The following is an 18,668-nucleotide window of genomic DNA, read 5'->3' on the forward strand; positions in this document are numbered from 1 at the left end:
CTCTCCTGAAGCTCACAAAAGGCATGTTTGGGACCAATGTTTTAAATATATACACATACATGCTTATGAATATGTATATACACATACATTAATAACTCAAGAATCTGGGACTTTGAGAATATGAATAGCTTTTTCCATTGGCACTGACTGCAGCTTCTCTGTTAGTCAATAGATGGTCTTCATTGATTGCTGTGGCTAAAAAATTTACACTGTGATCAACCTGGTGTTGAGCCACTTTAAACTCAACTAGGCAGGCCCCTATATAACAGACATGCCTTCCACCATTATACTTGAAGCCTTCCCACCTTTAGTAGGGTCCTCCAGGGTTTATGATCAACTAATACAGCCTATGAAAATTCTGAATATATACACATATATACATATATGTGTGTACAATATGCTATATATGTAAACTTTAAAAATTAGTATCACTATCTAGCTGATTATCACTAATGTGTCAGTTATCAGTATAGAAGGGTCCCCTCCTCCTTACTGAGTCCTAAACAGAAGAAATTGGTGAAGCTGCTGCTAGATGTTTAGGAATTTAAGTGCCTATAATGGAACAAAGACAGATTTCTATGAATGTTTAAATGTGATAGTGAAATGTGTAAGGCAGGTATGGGCTGAAATTCAGGAAATGACAAACCCAGGTGTCCACTACAGACATCTGTGGGCTTTAAGGTTGATCACAGAATTCTGGTAGTTTTCTTAGGATCATTAATTATGTTGGTGTATACTTATACTAGTAGTGTAAACTTCTGATGAATCAGATAGTTTGTCCATAAGTACTTAAGGAACTAGGTGAAATCCAAAAGGGAAGAATTTATAATAGCTGAAAAGTTACTAATTGGAAGAAAGCTACCAACTGCTTATTTTTTCTACAATAAAGCAACGAAACCCATAAGCATAAAGTATAGTAACCCTGGACTCCCAGGAGACAAAGTGAAAGTCATCCAACTCAGAAATCAGTGACACATTATAAAACCAAGGGAAATAGAAACAGTCAAGATCACATGGCTCTGTTTCATCACCTATGAACTGTTGATGGTGCTGGCTCTGAGCAGCTACTGACTGCTCGGGTGTGGTGTGCAAATTGCTGTTAGAGCCACTTTCCCCAAGGCCATCCATCTTCTGTGCAGGCCTGTATCTTAAAGGAGGAAAAAGATAAACCACATATATTAAATATTTCACCATATTAATTCAAGTCAAGCAAACATATTAAAATGTGCACAGTACTGAGCTAGACTGTGAGGGCTATCTGGCCAATGGGTAAATTAAGACAGTCCTTGCCCTGGTAGAGATGTAATTCAGTAGTGATACAACACAGACACAAATGATATATTTGTTATATATATGAAAATATATATTCATATATATTTGATATATATGAATGTGGTCAGTGCATATAAAAAGTACATAGTGTGATGTGAGCTCAGAGAAGAGATCATTTGCAACTAGAAAATAATTGAGATTTTCATGGAAGAGACAATATTTGAAATGGGTCTTGATAGGCTGATATTACAGCTGATAGGTCCAATTTTGTATTCCTTGCATGTCTATGGAATTTAGTGAGCACAAAGACTGAACTTAAAAAAAAATTTAGCGTGCTTCTTACCCAAAACAAGATCTTTTAAAAAAAATTTTAACAAGACACACCACACAACTATGAGTATGGTATCTGGGGAAACTGCAAAAGTTGTAGACCCATCAGCCCTGATTTCTCATAGGATCACAGGATCAGAGCTGGAAAGGAAGGAACTTTGGCTCTAAGAGGTGGAGTCACTTGCTCAAGACCCTTAGGTCTCATTTCCTTAGAAAAGAAGGTGGGATGTTTCATTAGAAAAGAAGAAAATGAACAGATTGGATGAAGACAAGTTTAATGGGAATAGGGATTTGAAGATCTTCCCTGCCCCTCAACAGACTAGATCTAGGGGGGAGTTTGAAGTCCTTCCCTGTTTTGAAAGTAAACTCTGCCCCCAATAGGCTAAATAAAGTCACATGGAGCTGTGATCATGGGCGCTGTAAATATTGCATTGGCGCTACAGCAACCAGGAAGAAAATCACATCACTAAAGGTCATGATTTCTGAAGTGACTTATCCTTTAGTACTCAGAGCAACAACAGACACTCATTTATTTGAAAATTATATTTGGTCAATTGCTAGGACTCTGATCTTTGTTGAAATTTACTGATAGAAAACTTATTACTTTTGATTTGTTCTATAGGAGCTTGTCTGACAAAAAGTTTATGTAGGTTCTACTATAATCGTTTTGCGTTTTTGAAGCCCTGAACTGAAAGGAAAGTTAAAGTCATTTGTACAGAAAAACCAATAAAGAACACATTGTTGATCCTGACATCTGCTCACTAAGAAGAAAAAGCAAGATTTCCTTACACTTTTTTAGTCAACATAATTAACCATGTGGCCATAAATATTAGTCACTGGAACACAGTAAACAAAATACAAAAAGTATTCATCGTTGCATTTATCCTCACAACAGTGTGGACTAATACTCTTTCTCTACTACAAAGAGTTAGAAGCAGTTATATAAACTGCTATAAGTGTGCTGCTTAAAATTTTTCTTTTTTTAATTTTAAATTCCTTCACTGAATCTAAGAGTTGGAAGGGGCCTCTAGAGACCATCATATCCAATTTGTATCTCATCAAGAATTCCCATTACAACATCCTCTACTTGAATACTCTCCAGGAGAAAGAAATATGCTAATCCCCATAGCAGTCCCTTCTATGTTTAGTCAGTTCTAGTTGTAAGTTTAAGAAAAACAAAACACCAAAATCATCAACACTGTCTTCATCACTGCAACTTCCATCCATTGCTCCTAGTTATGTTCTTTGGCAACAAAAAAAACAGGTCTGATCTCTCTTCCAATATGGCAGCCTTCCAAAGACTTTAAGGTAGCTATCAAGTCCTTTCTTCTCCAGGCTAAACATCCAAAGTTGTTTCTTCATCAGATCCTGATATGGCATGTTCCCCAGGCCTTTCACTTGTCTAGTTGCATCCTTCTCAAGCATACATCAGTTTGACTACGTCTTTCTTAAAAAAGTAACAAGAACTGAACAAAGGCCTGAAGTTATAGCTTGATCAGGGCAAAATTATAGCAAACATACTGTCTCTTTGTTCTATGCCCCCTCACAAAAAAAAAATTTGTATTCTGAACTTAACACCACTAAGTATGAGAATTTCCAAATATATAGAACATAAAATGGTCATATATAAAACATCTGTTTGTGCATCATTCTGAATTCTCCTGTTCTGTGAATCTTTTTAAAAATGCTGCAATGACCCTCTTTTTGTTCTTTTGTTTTTGGATCACCATCACTAGTCTTCTCTTCCCTCCCTCCTCCAATATGATAAAAATATATATGCCTGTATAATAAGCATAATTATGTAAAACAAAACCACATACTGGCCTTTACTAAAAACGTATATCTCAGTCTTCATCTTGTCTCCCATCTCTCTATAGAGAGGTGCACCTAAGCAGTGTATTAATATAGTTCTCTAGTCATGATTGGTCATAGCATTATTCAGAATTATCAAGTCTTTCAAAATTATTTTTCTTAATAATGTCATAGTAATTGTATAAATTGTTCACCTGGTTCTGCTCATTTCATTTTTCATAAGTACTTAAGTTCCCTTAAGATAAATACACATTGACAGCTTGCTTTTTTTTTTCTTTGCCTGTTCATGTGCTTTAACTACTTATCTATTAGGAAATCATTCTTGTTCTTATATATTTGAACCAGTTCTTTATCTCTCTTGGATATCACACCTTTATCAGAGAAACTTGCTGCAAAGATTTTACTCCAGTCAACCATTTCCCTTATAATTTAAAATTTTTAAGTAATGAAAAATGTCCATTTCATCTTTTGTGATCCTCTGTATCTTTAGCCATGAAATCTTTCCCTAGATCTATAAGTGTGGAAAATATCTCCTTTCTTGCTAACTCTGATTTTTTTTTTTTTGCCTTTTATGTGCAGATGATGTATTTTATTCATTTGAAGTTGGAATATGGTATAAAATGTTGGTCTAAATTTAACTTCTGCTAGATTGTTTTCCAATTTTCCCAACAGTTTTTGTTAAAAATGGAGTCCTTATCCTGGCACTTGGGGATGTTTAGCTTTATGAAAGACGGTGCTTCTATGTTTGTTTACTTCCATAAATCCTGTGCCTAATCAGTTTTACTGATCAACTTTTCTGTTTTTTAACCAGTGCAAAATAATTTTGATGATTATTGCTCTGAAATCTGGGGCTCTTGAGATCTGGTGCTAGGCTACTTTCCTTTATACTTAAAAAAAATTATTTCTTTTTAGATTCTTGACCTTTTGTTTCTTCAACTGAATTTTATTATTTTTTTTTCTAACTCTACAAGGTAATCCTTTGGTAGTCTGATTGGTACAGTACTGAATCTGTAAATTAATTTAAGTAATATTGTCATTTTTATTAAACTGGCATGGCTCAACCAAGAACAATTATTTTTTAATTAGGTCTGCCTTTATTTCTATAAAAAATGTTTGGTAATTGAGTTCACATAGTTCCTGTCTTTGTAGGTGGACTCCCAAATATTTTTATTATATTATTTTTACATTAAATGTATCACATTAACTGTATTTTATAGTTATTTTGTGTCTTCCTGATGGGTTTTGGTAATATGCAAAAAAGCTGCTAATTTATGTTTTTTTTAATATCCTACTACTTTATAAAATTAATAACAATTAATTTTAAGTTGAGTCTGTTATGTTCATCATATCATGTGCAAATGTTACAATTTTGTTTCTTCTTCACCAGTATTTATTTGTTCATTTGTTTATGGGTTTCTTTGTTTTTGGGTTGGTTTTTTTTTTGCTATAGCTAAAGTTTTCAATGCCATATATCAAATAGTGTTTGTAATAGACATTCTTGCTTTATCCCTGATCATACTGGAAAGACCTCTGGCATTCCCACATTACCTATTATGTTGGCCCTTGATTTTCAATAGCTACTCATACCTTTGGAAAGATATTCTCTTGGTTTTAGATTAATACTATTTGCCATAATAAGGAAAGGTCCATTTATTCCTATGCTTTTAGAACTTTTTATATTAAATGAATTTTGTATTTTATAGGGCAGCCAGGTGGTTAAGTGAATATAGAGTACCAGACATGAAATCAGAATGACTCAGCTTCCTGAGTTCAAATCTGACCTCAGGCATGTATTAGCTGTTTGACCTGGGCAAGTCACTTAACCCTGTTTGTCTCAGTTTCTTCATCTGTAAAATGAGCTAGAGAAGGAAGTGGCAAACCACTCTAATATTTTCACCAAGAAAACCCCAAATGGGATCATGAAGAGTCAGACATTACTGAAATGACTGAACAACAACAAAATTATATTTATAAAATGTCTTTTCTTTTTCTGTTCATATAATCAGGCAGCTAGGTGGTACACTGGATAAAGTGATAGACCTGGAGTCAGGAAGGCGTGAGTTAAAATCTAGCCTCACACACTTACTAGCTGTATAACTCTGGGCAAGTCATTTAACATTTGTTTCAGTTTCCTAATCTGTAAAATGGGGAAAATAATAATAGGAAATAAATAGAAATAAATAGAAAATAAAAATAGGAAAACCTACTTCCTAGGGTTTTGAGTATTAAATGAGATAATACTTATAAAGCACTTTGCAAATCTTAGAGGGTTAAATAAATGCTAGCTATTATTATAAGCAATAATAATGTTATTATTATTATCATTTATTTGTTATTATTAATATAGTCTGTTACTTTTATGGTGTTCCTGATACTGAACCAACTTTCATTCTTGGTTTAAATACAACCTGAACATAGTACATCTCTTTAATTCATGTTGCTGTGTTCTCTTTGCTAATATCTAATATTTTTGTTTTAGTTTTCATTAGTGATATTGGTCTGTAGCTTTCCTTCTCTGCTTTGTCTCTCCCTGGTATTAAGACATTATTTATATCATAGTCAGAATTTGGTAAGATACTTGCTTTTCCCATTTTAGCAAACTTATAGAATATTAGAATTCATCATTCTATAAATATTTGATAAAATTTACTCATAAATTCATCTGGTGCTGAGTTTTCTTTGGGAGCTTATTTATGGCTTGTTTAGTTTCTTTTTCTGATGCTGATTTCTCCTTTTTAATATTGGTATTTTTTTCTGTCTTTTTAAAATCAAAGTAGCTAATGGTTTATCTATTTTATTAGTTCTTTTCCCAAAATACTGGCTAATTATATTTTTTTAGGTACATGCCTAATTCTCTCTCTCTCGATGGAAGTATTTATACATATAATCTGTACCCTAAAGATTGTTTTAGTTGCAACCCAAAAGTTTTGGTGTAGTATTATCACTTTCTTTGATGAAATTATCTATTGTTTCTATGATTTTTTTTAAACCACCAATTCTTTAGGATTAAATTATTTACTCTCCATTTAAGTTTGAATTCTTTCTTCAAAGACTTTATTGATTATAATTTATATCACATTATGATCAGTAAAGGATATGTTTAATTTTTCTGCATTTGGTGATGAGGGTTTTAAGCTCTAGCACATGGTTAGTTTTTTTTTAAGGTACCATGTGCATTTAAGAAATATTTATACTTCTTTCAATTCCCATTAAATAATTATCTGAGATCTATCATATTTAACTTTTAAAAATCTATTTAGGTCCTTAATTTCTTTCCTATGCCTCTCTTATTGTAGCCTAGAATAGGTTTTAATGATTTAACTTTTTTGGGCTTCAGTTTTACATTGTAGACTCACAGAGTTTGTACTCTACTAAAATCTCAAAATCTTTTTCATAGTTAACTGTTGTCTAGCCATGCTTCCACCTATTTGACATTTGAGATGCCAATTTTTTAACTCAAGGGTATAACCATAGATTTATCTGTATTAAGTTTCACCATATTAGATTTGGCTCATCATTCTAACATGTGAAATCTTTTGGATCATCTTTCAATTGTGTCCACAGCTGTTGCTCTACTTCTAGGGATGTCTCTTATTTAAGCCCAAAGCAAAAAGGGGAGAAGGGGAAATGTATAAGGAGAAATTTTCAGCAACATGGCTCATACTAAAGCAAACTGCCCATAAATCCCTTAATGGTAAGTTCCTAGGAAACAGCTTGTTAGAAAATCCATTCACAAGAGTGTACCCTTTACTAGAGGGATCAAGAAACTTCATCACTACAGGCCAGGTACTGTGTCCTTCCATTAAATAAAATGGTATCTCTACCTCTTTTCATATCAGCAAAGCCCAGAAATAAGCATTAAATATTCCTCCAGCTATTTTCATTGTTTATTTCTTTTAAGGAGCACTTTTTATAACTGAATCTATAAAAGCCTTTTATACACTTTGGTAGATTGATCCCCAGATAGTTTATATATTTTGTAGTTATTTGGAATGGGATTTCCATTTCTATTATGGCCTCTTGGATTTTGTTATTTTATAAATAGTTGTGGTTGATTTTTGCAGATTTTGTAGCCTGAGCCTTTGCTAAAGCTATTATTGTCTTAATCAGTATCTCTGCGGATTTTTAAAATATCATCATCAAATAGGTATTTTTTCTCCTTTACCTATCTTTTAAATTTCTTCCTCTTGTCATCTTATTATTGCTAGCATTTCCAAAAATATATCAAATAATAGCAGGAAGTAGGCCTTCCTGCTTTACTCCTGTTTTTACTAGGAAAAGTTCTTGTATATTCCCATTGTAAAAGACTCTTGCTTTTGACTTTAGATAAGATGCTTTTTTATGATATTAAAAAAGGTCCCTCTATACCTATACTTTATACAGATTATAGCATAAATGAGTGTTGTACTTTGTCAAAGGTATTTTCTCCATCTATTAAGATAATAATGTAGGGTTTGAGATGTTTTTTTTATTTTATATTTACTTTTAGTTTACAACATTCATTTCCACAAGATTTTCAGTTACAAATTTTCTCCCAGTCTGTCCCCTACTCACCACCCCAAAAGAGCGATCCCACTGAATACCCCCTCCCCCAATCTGCTCTCTCCTATATCCTCCCCCATCCCCACTCCGACTTTCCAGTAGGGCAAAATGAATCTCCAATGGGGAGAGACAGAATGGGGTAAACTATCTCATATAGAAGAGGCAAGGGAAAATGGTTACAATAGAGGGGAAGAACAGGAAGGCAAAAGGGAATGGGTCAACCTTATTCTCACTGAATTTGGCTCAGGGAGGGAATGAAATACACACTAAATAGGGTATCTCACCCTACAGGAGAGGAGAGGGAAGGGGAAGGGAGGGGGGATGATGGAAGGGAGGGCAGACTGGGGGGGAGGGAAGTTGGGAGCACCCACTTTTGAAAAGGGACAGGATCAAAGTAGAGAATAGAACAAGTGGGAAGTGGGATAGGAGGGAGGGAAATATAGTCAGTCTTTTACAATATATCTACTATGTTATTGTTTTGCATTAGCCACACATGTGCAACCTACACTGAACTGCTTATCTTACCAGTAAGGGTGGGAGACAAGGGAGGAAGGGAATGAATCTGGAATTCAAAGTTTTAAAATCAAATACTCAAATATATATATATATATATATGCTATTATTAATACTATTTTTACATGTAATTGGGAAATAAGATATACAAGCACTGGGGCATAGAGATCCACTGGAAAAGTCGAAAAGGGTATGGGAGAAAATATGGGAGAGAGCAGACTGGAGGAGGGGATATCCTATGGGACTGCTATTTTGGGGCAGTGGGTAGGGGAAAAATGGGGAGAAAATTTGTAACTCAAAATCTGGCAGAAATGAATGATGTAAATCAGAAGTTAATAAAGCATTTGGAAAAAAAAAAGAACAAAATGGATCTCCATACCCCAGTGCCTAGATATCTTATTTCCCTTAACTTTGGTGGTATCATCATTCTTATTATATCGGCACAGCCAGGAAATAAGCACTAAATATTTCTCCAGCTATTTTCATTATTTATTTCTTTTAAGGAGCACTTTTTATAACTGAATCTATAAAAGCCTTTTATGTACTTTGGTAGATTAGTCCCCAGATACTTTATGTATTTTGTAGTTGTTTGGAATGGGATTTCCATTTCTATTATGGAAATGTAAGAAAATAATAATAATAATAATTTTTTTAAACATTTGATTTTAAACCTTTGAATTCCAGATTCTTTCCCTTCTTCCCTCATCACCCACCCTTACTGGGAAGATAAACAATTCAATATAGGTTGTACATGTGTAGTTATGCAAAACATTTACATAGTGGATATATTGTGAAAGACTGACCACATTTCCCTCCATCCTATCCCACCCCCCACCCATTCTATTCTCTCCTTTGACCCTCTCTCCCTTCAAAAGTGTGTGCCTCTAACTACCCTCCCCCCAAATCTGCCCTCCCTTCTATCATCCCCTCTCTTATCCCCTTCCCCCCTACTTTCCTGTAGGGTAAGATAACCAATTTAGTGTGTATGTTATTCCCTCCTTAAGCCAAATTCAATGAGAGTAAGGTTGACCCATTCCCTTTTGCCTTCTTGTTCTTCCCCTCCATTGTAACAGTTTTCCCTTGCCTCTTTTATATGAGAAAATTTACTCTATTCTGTCTCTCCCTATATCCTCTCATTATATTCCTCTCTCACCTCTTAATTTTATTTTTTAAAATATGATCCCTTCCTATTCAATTGATCCTGTGCCCTCTGTCTATGTATACCAGTACACATATATACACACACACTCACATATATATTCATATGTACATATACCCTCCTATATAGACATATATGTGTACGTATACATATATATGTGTGTGTGTGTGTGTGTATATATATATATACATTTATATTCCCCTTCAATTATCCTCACACTGAGAAAAATTTCATAAGTTACAATTATCATTTTTCCATGTAGGAATGTAAATAGTTCAACTCTGATAAGTTCCTTATGATTTCTTTTCCCTGTTTACCTTCTCATGCTTCTCTTGCTTCTTGTATCTGAATGTCAAATTTTCTGTTCAACTCTGGTTTTTTGATCAAGAATGCTTGAAAGTCCTCTATTTCATTGAATGACCATATTTTCCCCTGAAAAATTATACTCATTTTTGCTGGGTAGGTGATTCTTGGTTTTCATCCCAGCTTCTTTGACGTCTGGAATATCATATTCCAAGCCCTTCGATTCCCTAATGTAGAAGCTGCTAAATCTTGTGTTATCCTGATTGTATTTCTACAATATTCAAATTGCTTCTTCTTGGCTGCTTGTAATATTTTCTCCTTGATCTGGGAACTCTGGAACCTGGCTATAATATTCCTAGGAGTTTTCTTTTTGGGATTTTTTTCAAGAGGTGATCGGTGAATTCTTTCAATTTCTGTTTTGCCCTCTGGTTCTAAAATATCAGGGCAATTTTCCTTGAGAATTTCCTGAAGGATAATTTCTAGGTTTTGTTTTTTTTTTATCATGGCTTTCAGATAGTTCAGTAATTTTAAAATTATCTCACCTGGATCTATTTTCCAGGTCAGTGGTTTTTCCAATGAGATATTTCACATTACCTTCTATTTTTTCATTTGTTTGGATCTGTTTACTAGTATCTTGATTTCACATAAAGTCATTAGCTTCCATTTACTCCAATCCTGTTTTTTGTCATTGTTGTTTTGCTTTTTGGAGGGCAATTGGGGTTAAGTGACTTGCCCAAAGTCCCTAGTGATGGCTAGTAATGGCTAGTAATCCAATATAATTCTGAAGGAATTATTCTCTTCATTAAGCTTTTGAAATTCTTCTTCTATCTGGTAAATTCAGCCTTTTAAGGCATTCTTCTCCTCATTGGCTTTTTGGGCCTCTTTTGCCATTTGAGTTTTTCTTCAGTCAGGTTGTTGACTCTCTTTTCATGAATTTCTTGCATCATTCTCATTTCTCTTCCCATTTTTCCTCCACTTCTCTTACTTGATTTTCAAAATCCTTCTTGAGCTCCCCCATGCCCTATAACCAATTCATACTTTTCTTGGGAGCTTTTGGTGCAGGAGTTCTGACTTCATTGTCTTCCTCCTGTTCCATTGCTTTGATCCTTTTTGTCCCCAAAAAAGGAATCTAAGGTTTGATTGCTGTGCTTGCTTTGCTTCCTTTGCTTGCTCATGTTGCCACTCAATTACTTGACTTTTGAGCTCTTTGCCACAGTAGAACTCTGCTTCCAGAGAGGGTAACTTTGTCCCAAATCACTGGGGTTTTCGCAGCTGCCAGAGCTATTAGTTGGGTACCCTCTCTGTAGCCCCCACTAGCTCTAGCTCACTGGTCACACACCCCAGGACCTCCACCCAAGACAGCAATCCAGATCCAAGCAGGTTAAAGCAAGAGCAATTACCCTCTGAATGGTCACTTGGTCCCCCTATGATCCGCAGGCCAGGAGCTCTGAAGCAGCCACGTGGCGGTGACTGCATGGCCGCAGCGCCTCCACCACTTCTCGCCCAGGGAGCAACAGCCAGACTGTGATCTATCCCCTCCAGTTCCAACAGAGTTCCACACTGACCTCTCACTTTGTTGCTGGCATTTATGGATTGGTAATTCTGGAAACCACCACAGTTGCTGGTGATTCACTCTTCTGAAGTCTGCTCCAGCCGCTGCTGGTTGGGGCTACCCTGGGGCTAAAACTCGGGGTTCAGGCAGGGCTGGGCTCAGCTCCCAGCATGCTGCAATGGACCCTTCCTGTCTGCCTGCCAGGCTGCTTTCAGCAGAAGATTTGTTTCTCTCTGTCACTTTGTGGGTTCTGTAGCTCTAAAATCTGTTTATTTTTATAGGTTTTTGAGGTGATTATGGGGGGAGGTCATGGAGTTTTCCTGCTTCTACGCTACCATCTTGGCTCTGCCCCCACATTGTTGTTAATGTTTAATTATGTTGACTCTTTTCTTAATACTGAACCATCCTTGCACCTCTGAAATAATTTATAACTTGGTCATAATGAATGATTTTTTGGTATAAATTACTGCAGTCTGAAATCTAACAGGATTTTATCTAACTTTTTTGAAGTGATATTAATGATATGGGTCTATAGTTTTTTTCTGTGTTTTATCCTTCCCTGGTTTAGGTATTAGTACTATATTTATCACATAAAAAAGATTCTGGTAGGTGCTTTCTCCATTTTTGAGAATAATGTGTATTATATAGAGGTACTAAACACGTTCTTTAAAAGTTTAATATAATTCTCCTTGGGATCCATCAGGATTAGAAATGTTTTTTCTTTCATAGTTCCTTTAAAGTTGGTTCTATTTCCTTTTCTGAGATCGGGTTATTTAAAATCTTTATTTACTCTTCTGTCAGTTTGAGTAGTTTCTATTTTTTGAGTTATTTCTCTATTAATTTTGTGTTTTATTTTCTCTTAACAAATAACTATGCATAGTAGATTCCAATTATTCTTTTTTGTTTCTTCTGGTTTTGTCATGATTTCACCTTGCATTTGTTATTTTATTGATTTGATTTTCTTCCCTCTTCTTAGCTAAAAGTTTTTAATTGCTTTTACTAGATTTTATTTGTTTCCCCCCAAAAAACAGCTTTTGGTTTTAGTTATTTCTATGGGTTTTTTTTGCTTCCAGTTTATCTAATTTCTCCTCTAATTTTTAATCTCTCCTCTGTTGTTGGCTCTCTAGTTTTTAAAAAATGCATATTCAGTGCATTAATTCTCTCTTTTTCTATTTTATTAGTATATTTTTGTAAAGATATAATTTTCCCCCTGAGGAGTGCTTTAGATTCATCCTAGAAATTTTGACATGTTTCATCATGATAATTTTCTTTTCCATAATTATGAACTTGTAGGATTTCATTAAGTCTCCATTTGGGTTTGTGTGTTTTCTTTGTGGTGTCAATGATACTTAAGAACACAAATTTGTACCCTTTTGTTAGAATCTCTAGTTTAATCTGATTATTATGACTCCAACAAATGTTTCTTTTAAAGTTTACCTTACTTGTGTTCATGCCTTTTGTTTTCACATTGCATCCCTTTCTGAATCTATCCCTCCCCAACAAACCCCATCATAACAAAGATTTAAAGAGAAAAAAAGCAGTTCAGTCATACTAACCAACACATCACCTGAGTCTGATAGTATGTGTGGTGTTCTGTGCCTATAATTTTTGAAGAAAAGAGGTAAATTCATTTTTAAAAATCTCTTCTTTGTTGCCAAGCTTGTCCATTACCTAGGTTTTCATGGTACTGTACTGTTCTCTCCTGGTTTTCCTCCTACCTGCCTGCCCACTCCTTCTTAGTTTCCTTTGCTGGATCTTTATCCAGGTCATACCCACCAACCAGTAGTATCCCTCAAAGTTCTTTCCTGGCTACTTTTCTCTTCTCCTTCCCCATATATTTACCCTTCTCTCTTCTCATACTGCCAGCACCTGGGATAGGCCCCCATTACCTCACATTTGAACTATATACAATGTTCTTCTGATCAGTCTGCCTGCCTTTTATCTGGCATGCTCTCCCGTGTGTGTGTGTGTATACACACACACATATACATATTTATATATGTATGTGTGTGTGTATACACACACATATACATATTTATATATGTATATATATATATACAGGCATATGTATATATGTTACGTATATACAGGTGTGTCTGTGCATGCACAATTTTTGGCATGTTGTTTCCTCCATTAAAATATGAGATTCTTTAGGGCATGAATTGTTTTTTACCTGCTTTTGTATCCCCAGACCTTAGCACAGTGCCTGGCACATAGTAAATACTTAATCAACCTAATGTTCAAGCAGTCAATCAACTACATGGTTAGATAAGATTTTGTATCTTTTGTATTTTTTTTTGTATCTTTAATAATACTCTTTCCTCCATAGCTCTTAGTTCTTTTCTAATTCTCTCCTCTAAAATTGCCATTTAATTTACAAAATCATTTTAAAACTTTTTTTGAAAACCTTTGCTTCATTTCTTCAAGGAATTCTAGTTGAACATGTGCCCAAGCTATGTTTTTCTTTTATGTCTTTCTTGTAGATTTTTTGGAGTAATTATCTTCTTCAGGATTTGTCTTCTGGATGTCCCCAATACCATAATAGCTCTTTATACTGAGATTCTATTTTTTGCTTGTTTGTTCATTCTTCTAGCCTTACTTCCTGACACAGACTTTGCATTAGGAACCAGGCTTTGCATGTATCTGGAGGGAAAATCTGAGTTTTGCTTGTTGATGTTTTTTGTTTTCCTGGATCCTGTTGCTGCTTTCTCTGAGTTCTGAATATTAAACTATTCAAGGATCTCAGGGACAGCTCAGCCTGAGAATCTATAAGTTTTCAATGTACCTGAAGTGGTCTGATCCAGAGCTAAGTCTGATTACTGCCTTCTTGGTCTGAGCTTTGCACACTCCAGAGCTAGGTTGGAGTCTGAGTAACATGACTCTGGGTTTGCCTTTGGTGGTAGAGTGTTGTTGGACACTCAACCACTGTCAGTCACTGGAATGCCCTGCAGTTTCAGAGCATCAGAACTGAAGGCTCCCTTCAGTCTAAGCTCTTTGTCCTGATTATTCTGCTGCAGACTTCGAGCTGGATGGGAGACTAGATAAGTGAGTCCCATTCACCCCTTGGAGATAGTCACTGTTACAGGAATATAAATTTTTAAGATATTCCCTGCCCCTAGGTTAAGTGCACCTGGAGCTTGTGGTGGGAGGCTTGTTTTTCAGGGGATACTTTGTGATTGGGCAATGGGGTCAAGAAGGTTGTTACATTCTCTGAGCCAGGTGGCTATATAAACCCTGTTGTGAGACTTTGTTTTGGGGCTCACTTTGAGAAATATTATGTGATTTGACCAGACAAGACTCTGGGCAGCTGTTGAGAGCCCCCGGCTTTGAAAAACCCAGATGTTGATGCTTCCCTCTCTGGTAACTGTGACTAGGTATGGATATAATGGCTGGACAGTTGGAGGCCTGTCTGCTTGATCTGAAATCTTTCTCTGTCTTGTAACTTCTGCTTGTAACTTGTCTGTATACTCTGAAGTTTGGGGTGCTGACTTTTTCCCCTGAACTAGGTAAATGATATGTTTGATTGATTAAAGCAAGATTGTTAACTCATTTTGAGTTGCTTTCCAGATCTAAAAACCTGTGTTGGCAGCCATCCTGGGGATGCTGGGGTGCTTGCTGCTACAGTTACATAGCTGCTAGTCCCTTCTGTTGCTGCTTATTGCTGAGTACAAAGCCTTGGACTGTGACCCTTCCTTGTCCTGTACAGTGATACTTCTAGTATATACCAGTTGCTATATAGCAGTATAGGACAAGGAAGGATGAGAAAGAGCTGCCAACTGACACCTGTTCTTATTCCCTACAGTATCACAGAGTTCTGTACTGAATCTTATTTGTTACCCTTGTACACAGATACAGGCTCTCATTCAGTTCATATACTGGAAGTATCTATGAGGTTCCCTCCTGGCTAAACCATGCCTCTAGTATTCAAACACTTCTCTATCCATATCCCTATGCCACCCTTGACTGGAAAAATGACACCAAAAAAAATGTGGGTTTTTTTGGGGGGGATTTTTTTGGATTTCCCCCTCAGAAGATAATATGGTATATTTTGTAGGTTTTTATGAAGTAGTTGTAAAGGGGAGCTGGACTTTACTGTTTCCTTTTACTCTGCCATCTTTGCTTACTTGAATCTGCATTAGTTTACCATGTTTTTTCCACATCCTTCATATTCATTTTTTTTTTCAATTATCAAGCACTTATTTCTTTCTCCAATCCCACCTCCCCAGAAATCCCCCTCCAAAGTCCTTATAACAAACATGAATAGTCAAACAAAGCAATTTCTTCTGGTATCTGTGTCCAAAAATCTGTGTTTCATTTTGAATACTGAGTTCGTTAACTTTCTGTCAGGATATAGGTAGCATTCTTTATCATAAAGTCCTCTGGAATCATGGTGGTGGTGTTTTTACAGCACAGCAATATTTCAGGCTTAACCATTTTTCAGTCAGTGGTCAGTGACTTTGTTTCCAGTTCTTGCTATCCCTTTTTGTTTTGTTGGGTTTTTTTTGGAGGGGGAAAGGCAGGGCATTTGGGTTTAAGTGACTTGCCCAATGTCACATGGCTAGTAAGTGTTAAGTGTCTGAGGTCAAATTTGAATTCAGGTCCTCCTGACTCCAGGGCTGGTGCTCTATTCTCTGCTCCTCCTAACTGCCCCCAGTTCTCGCTATCCTAAAAAGTCTGGCTGTGAATATTTGGATATATACAAGACCTTTCTGTCTTTGACACTTGGAGTACACAAAGAACAGTTTTCTACTCTTCTTAGAAATTCTCATGTTAGCTAGCTGTTTACTTTCCAAATCTCTCCCTCTTCAATTAAGAATACTGATAAAAATATCACCTGTGCCCCTAAGAATCAGGAAAGTCCTCAGGTTTTTTGACCAGGACTTCATAATCATTCTCAATGTTTTCTAGGTTTCTTCTGATGACATCATTTGTTCCCACGTGAGCTGACAGAAGCGGGTAGTGATTGTCAAACTGCATTGTTGTTAGGAGGCTATCTCATTCTGTACACATGCCCCAAAGAGGGAAGAGACATCTCTATTATTTATGTAAGTCTACAAATAGTCTTCTTCCTAACTTCTTAAGATTATTTTCAGTATTACTTCCTTCCTTAAATTCCTATTTTTTAAAAATTGAGATTATATTTATCTTAATTCTGTCTGATAACCTTGTGGAAGAAATATGACAATTTATCCATATACACTGCTTTGTATAATTCTCTTGCATTGATTATTGCAATAGCCTTCAAATTGGTCTGTCTCCTCCTTGTCCCTCCTTCTTCCAGTCATTAATTGCTGCTATATTAATCTTCCTAAAGCATTTATCTAATTTTCTTTCTCCCACTCAAAAATTTCAGTGGTTTCCTGTTACCTACAAAAAAGTACAAATTTCTCAATAATGGTATTTACAACCCCCCATGATACCCTGACTTCTCCTTTGAACCCAGTTCTCCACTATTCTCTATATGTGTGCTATACACCGGCCATATTAGATGACTCATCCATTTCCTTGCTTCTGTGCTTTTCTTCTTCACATCCCTAACTTTTCTCAAGCAGTTCTCCACACCTAGAATGGACAGCTCCATCTGTCAAAATCCGATGCTTCCTTCAGGACTCATATCAAATGCCCCTTTCCTTTATGATCTAAAAAGACTCATTCTGTACTAAGAACCCCATCAGAATTTGTGTGGTCCCTTCCTGCTCCAAATGTATGATCCTTTTTTTATATAACTTATGAATCATAGATTTTAGAGTTAGAAGAGTCCTTCAAGGTCATCTAGTATACTGTTTTCATTTTATAAAGAAGAAAACTGAGGCTCAGAAAGGTTATGTCACTAGCCCTAGGTCAGACAGAGAGGTTAAGTGACTTACTAGTAAATGGCAGAGCAGGAAGATAAGCCCAGATTCTCTGGGCTCCAAATCTAGAACTCTTTCTACTACACCACAACACACAGAAAAGATGACTATATCTTACCTTGTTGTTTGTGTACTCCTATTCCCTCACTAGACTATAAATTCTTTGAGAACAGGATAAGAATAAAACACAAAGTATAATTACTTCTGTATCACCCACAGAGGCTGGCATAGGGCTTTGCACTAAGTAGGTGCTCAATAAATATTTGTGGAATTGATTGATACTATAACTTTTTATGTGTATGTCATTTTCTGAACTAGATTGTAAGCTTTTTTGAGGGCAAAGATTGCCCTCAAAGTTCCCTTGACTTTCTTGTATTGGTGCTCCCTGATATGTTTGCTTTGAATGAATATGATTTTAGGAAAATTCAGTTAATCACATCTTTGCAAAATAGGTTTTCTAAGAGTCTTATCTGTTAAGAGATAAGAATGTTGAAGGGTGTATTGGGATTTGTGTCTGTTTTGGGGGCTACAGCTTTCTCTGTGTATAACCTGTCTTGTACTCTTCCTTTTTGCTTCTAAGTCTGACAATCTTGATTCTTACTAACCTACATCTAAACAACAACAACAACAACAACAACAGTGTATCCTCCTTCTCTGTATTCCCATGGGGCCTAACACATACCTTGCACAAAAGAAAAAGGCCCTCAATAAATATTTAATTCTAAATATTACTGGCTCCTGGTCAATTTTTCAAGAAAGCAATGAAATCTTTTGAGTTTACCTAAAAGACATGTCAAGGTAAAGCCATACTTGGAACTGGTCCAGGGTCTTGGCTGGCAGAATAAAAAGGAGTGGCCACTTACCTTTGCTTCTGGTGTATTGGCTGCTGCCTCATTGCCATGTACTGTGTGTCTTCTTGTAGTCGATTTAATGGAGAGTCTGGCTTTAGACGAATCCCATAATAATGATATTTGGAATTTCCCCTAGGAAGAAAACATTTACTATCCAGATATCTTTACTGTTTAAATGAATTTCTGTCTGTTCATTAATAGATAACTGACAAATAATAGTAATGATAATAATTTTTAAATAGAGCTTTAAAGTTTGCAAAGCACTTTACATATTAAAATCATAAAAAAAAATTAGAAAGGGTGTGACATGCAGAGGCCATGTGTTCCATACCTCTCGCCTCCAGTTAGGTTCAAACAAGCCATCCTAGATAGACTATGCCTACTATTTCTCCCATTCTTAAAATTATCTAAGGAATTTTAGAACCCTTCTCAGTAATCCATTGATTATTTAATTCCCTAGTTAACTCAGGAAAAAGATAATG

At 35.8% G+C, this 18,668-nt stretch overlaps 1 protein-coding gene and 1 long non-coding RNA gene across 13 annotated transcripts in view; one reads left to right on the plus strand and one right to left on the minus strand.

The window, feature by feature from the left end:
• LOC138157342 (uncharacterized) overlaps positions 1 to 18,668 on the plus strand; it is an 86,905-nt gene that overhangs the window by 54,103 nt on the left and 14,134 nt on the right. For all 6 annotated transcript variants that reach the window (XR_011167370.1, XR_011167371.1, XR_011167369.1 and 3 more), the window contains one exon: positions 16,392 to 16,528. This is a non-coding gene — a long non-coding RNA (uncharacterized lncRNA). The remainder of the gene's footprint in view (positions 1 to 16,391; positions 16,529 to 18,668) is intronic.
• The window catches only part of RFX2 (regulatory factor X2), a 177,618-nt gene that overhangs the window by 22,926 nt on the left and 136,024 nt on the right, over positions 1 to 18,668 (minus strand). For all 7 annotated transcript variants that reach the window (XM_069082845.1, XM_069082846.1, XM_069082844.1 and 4 more), the window contains 2 exons: positions 18,199 to 18,318; positions 1,032 to 1,147 (listed from right to left, as the gene is read on the minus strand). In XM_069082845.1, the coding sequence (XP_068938946.1) occupies positions 1,032 to 1,147; positions 18,199 to 18,318 (236 nt within the window). The remainder of the gene's footprint in view (positions 1 to 1,031; positions 1,148 to 18,198; positions 18,319 to 18,668) is intronic.

This window comes from Petaurus breviceps, unplaced genomic scaffold (assembly GCF_028583685.1).
Source record: "Petaurus breviceps papuanus isolate PSGF00001 unplaced genomic scaffold, PetGlider_PUasm1.0 172, whole genome shotgun sequence".
Classification (NCBI taxonomy): domain Eukaryota; kingdom Metazoa; phylum Chordata; class Mammalia; order Diprotodontia; family Petauridae; genus Petaurus; species Petaurus breviceps.